The sequence below is a fragment of the Thermobia domestica genome, chromosome 7 (genome assembly GCF_964235325.1).
Source record: "Thermobia domestica chromosome 7, izTheDome1.hap1.1, whole genome shotgun sequence".
In the NCBI taxonomy this organism is placed as follows: Eukaryota; Metazoa; Arthropoda; class Insecta; order Zygentoma; family Lepismatidae; genus Thermobia; species Thermobia domestica.
Genome location: NC_137460.1, coordinates 55792141 through 55800738, shown reverse-complemented (window position 1 = coordinate 55800738; position 8598 = coordinate 55792141). Strand labels below are relative to the sequence as shown.

General features: G+C 34.3%; 1 protein-coding gene across 1 annotated transcript; it reads right to left on the bottom strand.

The window, feature by feature from the left end:
- Positions 1 to 7486: 7486 nt before the first annotated feature.
- On the bottom strand, positions 7487 to 8026 carry LOC145689193 (protein GVQW3-like). The gene has a single exon (XM_081763326.1). It carries the CDS (start codon positions 8024 to 8026, stop codon positions 7487 to 7489), a length of 540 nt encoding a protein of 179 aa, XP_081619452.1.
- Between the last annotated feature and the right edge of the window lie 572 nt (positions 8027 to 8598).

Genomic DNA, 8598 nt, shown 5'->3' with positions numbered 1-8598 from the left:
TTCTGGTGTTGATTGAGACTCCCACAGTAAAGAATACTATATCAGAAAGTCAACTAGCAGCCTATAATTCCTTGTAATATTTATTGGATGATGTAAAGGAACGTGTTCAATATATATATAGTTTAGTTAAGGATCAACTCAGTTCTTATAACAGCCACTTTCTAACTTTACACAATATAAATAACATCCATTCATCACATATCATTATATTTATTTTCAATATTCATTTTCATATTATTATCATATTTATCACATTATTTTCTTTTTAGGGCTGATTTAGTAAGAAGACACTAAGATAATCTCATCAATATATACATATATGTATCATCATCCAGTTAATGATCCCTTTATTCTGCGTTATGACAACTAATCATTATACTATTTGGTAGATTTTAATTTGTACTTACAACATTATATATGAATTGCAGTTGGTATAGCTTTGATGTTTGATCCGAGGCACATATATTTTAACGACACATTTTACAATAACCCATATTAACTCACTCACAAAATGTCTTCTTTACAATAAAATTTATATCAGTTTGTTTATCCAATAACGATTCGAAAAAATTATTTTTTTTTTTAGATTTGGTAAATTTTAAATCATCTGGTACAGACCAGTATCCCTTAAAACATTATCAAGAACATTTTGTAATGCGTCGCTCAGCTATACAATAGCGGCGCATTACAGACTCCCCCTTGTCTGATAAAAAATATATATATATAGATATATATGTATATATATTTTTTTCATACTTAGCAATTTCATAAAACTTTTAACACTATAACTTGAACACTAGAAACTTGTAATCAAGTTTCTTAAAACATTTATATAAATACAATTAATATAAAGTAATTAACTTGAAAAGGAACATTAACAACATTTGAACTTTGCCAATTGAGCTCAGTATTAAACAACAAACACGTACTATCCATCCTAACACCAATATATATTTTTTTCTTTTTCTTACGATGGTAGTTTCCTAGGTTGTCCTTACACCGACATCGTCCTCTCACATCAAATTTCTTCTTTTGCCTCATCCTGGGAATCACGCATCTTTTTCTTATTTTTCTTAGTTTGTGAGGTTTCCACTGCTCCAATTGTCTTTTCATATATCTTTTGTTCCTCCTCCGTCTGCAGCTTATCTTCTTTTCCTTGCACTTCCGTTTCTTCCTTCCTTTCTTTCTATTGTTGTCCTGTTTCCTTCGTTCTTTCTTTCTATTTCTACTTCTTCCACTTGTCATCCTTTTTCTTTTCCACTTTGATCTATCGATTAGCTTTTCCTGGCACTTCCGTTTCTTTCTTTCTTTCTTTCTATGTAGGTTTCTCCCATTTCTTTCGTTTCCCAGTTTCTTGTTCCATCTTTCATCCGATTTAGCTTTCCTTCTTCTCTTCTTCTTTTTCCTAAGGTTCCACACATAATTTCGAGTTTTCTTTTTCTTCTTCCAGCACTTCCAATTTCTGATTTTCTTCCTATCTGTATATTTTGTCATAGTTGAAAATCCTTGAGATAATCCTTGTTCCAATTTTATACAACTGTTGTTTTCTTCCTCAGCAATAAGTTCCTCTTCATCATCAAGTCCTACACATAGAAAATGATACCAATCTTTACACTGACTACACTGTATCACTTTTCTTTTGTCTGCTGCTTTCATAATGTCCTCTGTCTCACAGCAAACACAAGAAACATCTTCGCTATCACTGCTACACTTAGACATAATTCTCTTATTTCATTATAACTCAGGAGAGCCTCCTCTTCTTCCCTTTCCATCTATTTACCACCTTTTCTTTCTTCTATTATACACAGAAATTTATCACGTTACTCTCACATCATCCCTTTTTCTCACGTTATAATCACAACAAAATCCTGTTGACTGGGTACGCCAAATTTACACTGTAATACTCCTGGATAGAAGTTATCACGCTTATGTGATGCTCTCTTTTATAACTTATATTTGAGTTCAACAGATGTAATGTATTAACTTCCAATCCTGTCACGGTCGCCATTTTGTAGTATCTCACTTTCACCACGGTGTAGAAGGGTTATTACAATTTATAGTTTGTCATATTTTAGGTTCTGGTGTTGATTGAGACTCCCACAGTAAAGAATACTATATCAGAAAGTCAACTAGCAGCCTATAATTCCTTGTAATATTTATTGGATGATGTAAAGGAACGTGTTCAATATATATATATTTTAGTTAAGGATCAACTCAGTTCTTATAACAGCCACTTTCTAACTTTACACAATATAAATAACATCCATTCATCACATATCATTATATTTATTTTCAATATTCATTTTCATATTATTATCATATTTATCACATTATTTTCTTTTTAGGGCTGATTTAGTAAGAAGACACTAAGATAATCTCATCAATATATACATATATGTATCATCATCCAGTTAATGATCCCTTTATTCTGCGTTATGACAACTAATCATTATACTATTTGGTAGATTTTAATTTGTACTTACAACATTATATATGAATTGCAGTTGGTATAGCTTTGATGTTTGATCCGAGGCACATATATTTTAACGACACATTTTACAATAACCCATATTAACTCACTCACAAAATGTCTTCTTTACTATAAAATTTATATCAGTTTGTTTATCCAATAACGATTCGAAAAAATTATTTTTTTTTTTTAGATTTGGTAAATTTTAAATCATCTGGTACAGACCAGTATCCCTTAAAACATTATCAAGAACATTTTGTAATGTGTCGCTCAGCTATACAATAGCGGCGCATTACACAATGATAGAATTATCGACAAGGAATGACCATCCTATGGAATTAATTTCTAAATAAGGTGTTTTATTTTATGCAGCCCTCCTAAGTGTAAGTAACACGAGCCGCCACTGATAGAAACATCGGCATTTTGTATTGTAAATGTACATATTTCGCATTAATGTGGCCGGCAACATAATTCTTGATTAAGAAAACGTCCAGGAAAAAAATATAAGAACATCTTCAAACCTAAACTTGTGTTGTTTGTTTTCTTTTGCACTCAGAAAGGAATGGTTTTGTAAATAAATATAGAGAAGCCCAAAATGTGGAAAAAATGTTCTGGAGCGCATACAAAGTGGGTTGCGGTAACGGAGAAAGCATCAACACACAATCCAAAATTTCAGTGTATCAGATAGTGTTCTAAGTATGTACCTAGCTAGAGGGTCGCGAATCGGAATATTCCATATTGAATATATTGATTTCTATCAATTTCATAAGGTTTTTTAAGTAACTATTGAAATTTGCAACCCAGAAAACATATAATTCGATACCCATGTCGATACAATACTCCAAAAATACTCCAATACTACAATTTTACGGCCGCCATATTGGGTACCATATTGAATACCTCGATTTGTATCAATTTCATAAAATTTTTGACATTATTATTGAAATCTGCCACCCAAAACACATATAATTTGATACCCATCTTGATAAAATATACAAAAATATTCCTATCAATTTTACAGCCGCCATCCTGGCCGCCATCTTGAATTACTCGAAACGCTCAAGGTGTACATTTGTACACCCGGCAGATTCAGATTCAGCACTCTTAAATTAGGTAAAAGCCACCGAGAAACATTAGACATACTGAAATTTTTAGTTTCGATGGATTTCCGCCAGACTAATACTGGTGGCGGATCCTCCTGTAATTCGAAATTAAACGTAGAAAAATTTCGTTTTAGAACTGTAACCTTATTGAAAAGCCTTTAGACCAAACATTAATATTATATGATTTAGTGTAAAACAGGAGGACTCCAATAAAAATTTAGTAAAATGCCTTTTGGATGCCACCCAATAAACATTTCATGTATAGTCTGCTATTCCGTGGAACAGGAATAACACAGTGGAATCCAGTTGAAAAGGGAATCGACAGCCGAGCTTGCGAACTCTCGGATGGGGAAGCTCTTTGCGCCTGAAATCTAGTTTCTGTTTTTAAAAGAATTTGCTGCCATTCAGATAACATAATTTAAAATCTTTATTCGTCCAAGATTGAAGCTGCCAACCTAAGATGGCGCCTCGTGGGCTACAATCATAACATCACCATAGCGACACACTATTATGAGCATTAACTGTGATGATAAAAACCAGTTCGATTGAATATGCAAGGATTTTATATTACGATGTCTAGCTAAATTAGTGTTGCGTCATGCATCTTACGCATTTCCTATACATCTCTCCGCTAGAATGAATTTTAAGGCATTTATTTCGAAGTTGGGCGCCCGCTTTCTCCACGGTTTTTCGTTGTTATCTCCTTTGCACACTTTCTGCAATTTGTTATTAGGTTCGTTAATCCGTGCTCTTCACAAACTTTTAAAAGATTTTGCTCGTTATCAACGTATTGCTTCACAAATGTTAAAACTGTTAGTTCATTGCCCTTGTACAGCGGGGGACACTTCTAAATGGTACAATCATATGGAGAATTACGGCTAAGATGTACCATTTAGAAGTGTCCCCCGCTGTACATTCGCCATGTTGATAACATAAATGCTCGTTTCTTTCCCACAATGCAACTGTTCGGTTACCTTGCGCCAAGTAGTTCCCTCCGCTCGCCGTGTAGTCCCATGTTTATAACCGCTTATATATAACACATAAACAGATTTTTCGAGACTCTTATATATTATCAAGCACACAAACGATCAAATTATCCATATCTTTCCTGTAAATTTAAAAATTTTGCTGGAAACGGACGCCCAACTTTGGAACTTAACCCAAATTTAATAATACTTGATTATAATAGTAATCTGTCAACCTCAATCAAAATTTGTTTGGTTGTTCGTATTTTTATTAGCTATGATCACTGTGAATGATATTGCCGGTACATCTCGGAAACAGCTTTCATCACGTAAATATCTAGATCAATAGTGGCCTTATGTGAGGTCAATTAATGGTGCTGATCTGAATATAAATAATTTTTACTGTGAAATGCAAGTTGTGATAAATATTTGCAAATGCGTTCTCTCGATGTTAAATATTCTGTCTCTTGGATTTTTTTTTTTTTTTTTTTTTTTTGTAGTTGCATGTCATTTGTAGATAGTTCACAAATCATCATCACGAAGTAGTTGTGGTGTATTATAGTGTATGGCTGGATTAGTATGGGCTCCTGCTTTGAAATTAATTGATAAAGATGGCAAGCAATTGTAGCAATGCGTACCGCTAATACACTTCATGCATACCTGGCTAGTGGTTAGGTCTGGTGGGATTCACTCATTGTTTTGAGACGCATATTATAATGATTATAAAGTTATTGGATCGGATCAGCCCATATCAATTTTATGACGTACATGTATATGTAATGTGTTTAGTCAGTCTTAGTAATGTTCCGTAGATGGCTACTTATCATATTATAACTAACAAAACTCCAATGTGAATGATCTAGCTAAAGAAATGAAAGCAAAATATTGTAATGTTTCTAAATTTATTAAGTTTTGGAATACAATTGAGTGATACAGTCTAAATTTGAACATTCCCAGAATTATCATGAAAGTATGGGCATATATGAACTAAAGTCGGCGATACGATCATAATTACGTTCTGCTGAAGCTATTATCAGTCCTCGTTGTATTTTTGATTTGTAGCATTGATATAGTCTGGAACAATAAAAGTAATTTGTTCAAATTAACATTATTTATCAAATGAGCGTGTTCTTGCATTAATGCATATATACATATTTTTTTTCTTACGTAACTAATATACATTTGCAAACACAAAACTATGAAAATAAGATAAATAATTTCTTTGCAGATCTTACAGCTGGTATGCAATTTTAGAAAGGACCTATAATTATTTTATAAGTAAATCGCGTTCTGGGTTAAATAGCTATCGATATGGATTTTTAAATTTTTTTTATGCAAATTAAATTGTAAATATTTAAACATTGAGTTTGGGAACTGTGCACAATGAGGTGTCATAAGACTGACTATCCAATTCTGTTTTTTTTTTTTTTTTTTTTTTTTTTTTTTTATGGCAGGAAAGTAAGCGTTATAGAGTGGCTTAATTCAGCCTGGACTTATTCTTTCTGATATTGTGATAAATTTTAAATAAATAAAGCATCTTCTTTCTCCTGTTTGTAAGGAGGGAGAGGTACGTTTCAAAACGGTTCGTCCATTTGTGCCTGAGCTGCTGCCTCTAATGTTGCAGAGTCTTTGGCAACAGCCCCTCGAACGTAACACGCATGTATTCATATGTCACCTTTCCTTAACCGGACAATACTTTAGAGTAAGTGTACTAGAACCTGTCTTCGGAAACAACATTTAGATAAGAACTTAGGTTTATATTTTACTTATTTTTTTGAACTACGATAGATGATTATGAAATTTGATAGGTAACTCTAAAATAATAAAATAAAACAAAATAATTTGAATTTTTAGCACCTTCAGAGATTTAACGTGAATTCCACACCTCGAAAAAAAAAAAAAGACCTATCGAGCTATATGTTTACTTACTTACGTTTCATATAGAACCTATGGAGCATAATATCCTTCTATATGAATTTCCAACTTGAAAAGGATAAGATCATTGAGCTGATTCAGTAATAGAGTATTTCACCTATTTGTGAAGCTTCTCCCCCTCCTTTCTAGTTTAGGTGATAGCGCGTGCGCCTTTAGTACGCGTTTTTTTTTTTCAGTTTCGAGCCGGTTTCTTCAGAATTTATGTCGTCATTTTTTCTTCATTTCATCTACAAGTTATCAGATTCCTCCCGCGTAACGAGAGGTTCACGACAGAAGTGGTATAACAACATGAAAACCATATTTATTATTTGGATTATACAGTATTATATTAAGACTTGAGTATCTTTAAACATTGATAAACTCTCATTATGTTCATAGAATTATTTTATCACTTTATATATGTGACCTTCTGTGTCTCAAAAAAAAAAAAAAATGTATTAATGAACATAGAACAAGACAAGCTATTGCAGAGCATAGCCTGAACTGTCCTTTACAGAATCCTGCTCTTCAACATACTCTCCATGAATTTGAACACATTTACGCCATCTTTGAACCCAGGCGTCAAAACCTTTTTGGAAAAAAAAATCAGGAGGTTGCTTTTTGACCCATGATTTTATAGCTGTTTTAACTTCATCCAAATCATTGAATCGGCAATCACGTAGGTGTTCTTTTAAAGGGCCAAACAGATAAAAGTCAGAAGGAGCCAAATCAGGGCTGAAGGGTGGGTGAGGCACAACTGACCAACCCATTTTCGCAATTGCCTGAGTTGTGAAAAATGACGTATGTGGGCGTGCATTATCGTGATGGGGTTGATGGAATGAATGTCTTTCAGTGGTCTCTTCTTTCGTAGCGCTTTCTTAAGTTTCCGAAGTGTGTTTACGTAGGTTTCGCTGTCAATTGTGGCACGATCTTGCAGGAAATCAACAAGAATAACACCCTGTGTATCCCAAAAGACTGTTGCCATAATCTTCTGGGTTGATCTGGAAGACTTGAATTTCTTGGGACGGGGAGAATCACTGTGGCGCCATTCCTTGGGATTGCACTTTGCTCTCAGGGTCATACAGGTATGCCCACGTCTCATCTCCAGTGACCACATTTTTGAAGAAGTCTTGATTTTCAACTGCAAATGCGTCCAGGAGCTCTTGACAAATGTCCAATCGCCTCCTCCGATTATCAACAGTCAATTGCTTAGGTACCCACTTAGCACACACTTCGTTATATTCAAAGTCAGCAATTATTCCTTGGGCAGAGCCATACGAGATGTTCAAAACATCAGCAACACTCTGAACTGTAATGCGTCTGTCTCTTCGAATCAATTCCTCAACACGTTCTCGATTTGCATCTGTGATCAATGTTGTCGGCCGGCCGCTTCTTGGTTTATCAGCGATTTCTGTTTCTCCGTTGCTAAACTTCTTCACCCAACGCCGTACATTGCTATTGTCCATTACCGTATCCCCATAAACATTCTTCAAACGCATATGGATTTCATTAGGTGGACAACCTTCTTTCGCCAAAACTTCGATGATGACTCTTTCTTTTAGCTTCAGATCCATGGTTATTACTTTTTGATCCTCCCTCGTATATATATATATATATATATATATATATATATATATATATCATGGAACATGGAACACTAAAACAGTGTTTGAAATCTAAGATTTAAGTGAACTTATGTTGCTCACGAGATCGAAATTCCTCGTCTTGTAGGCAACATTAGCGGTAACTCAGTGACAGAGCGCTTATCTCTAGTGTGTGTGGCTCCTGGTTCGGTTTCTGCTCGCGTCAAGTGGGTTTGGTGGTGAATGAACACTGTGTGCGTGCGTTTTCTCGAAATTCTTAATTTCACTATTTCATTTTTTTTCTCACCATCACCATCTTTCCGATCATCAGTATATAATCGAGGGACGCTAAACTAAAACTTTTATATAATTTTTCCTCCCTAGTCTACTGGCTAGCAGGCTTGCCTTTTGGTAAAAAAAGGTCCCATGTATGATTCCCAATAGGAGAAAATGCACTACAGTAATTGAGATCCAGCTTTTATAATTGTAGATCTCGCTCTGCATAGCCTCGCTGCTAGGAAATGACGTAAATATCAATCGACCAATTAATGTTGTGCCAATTA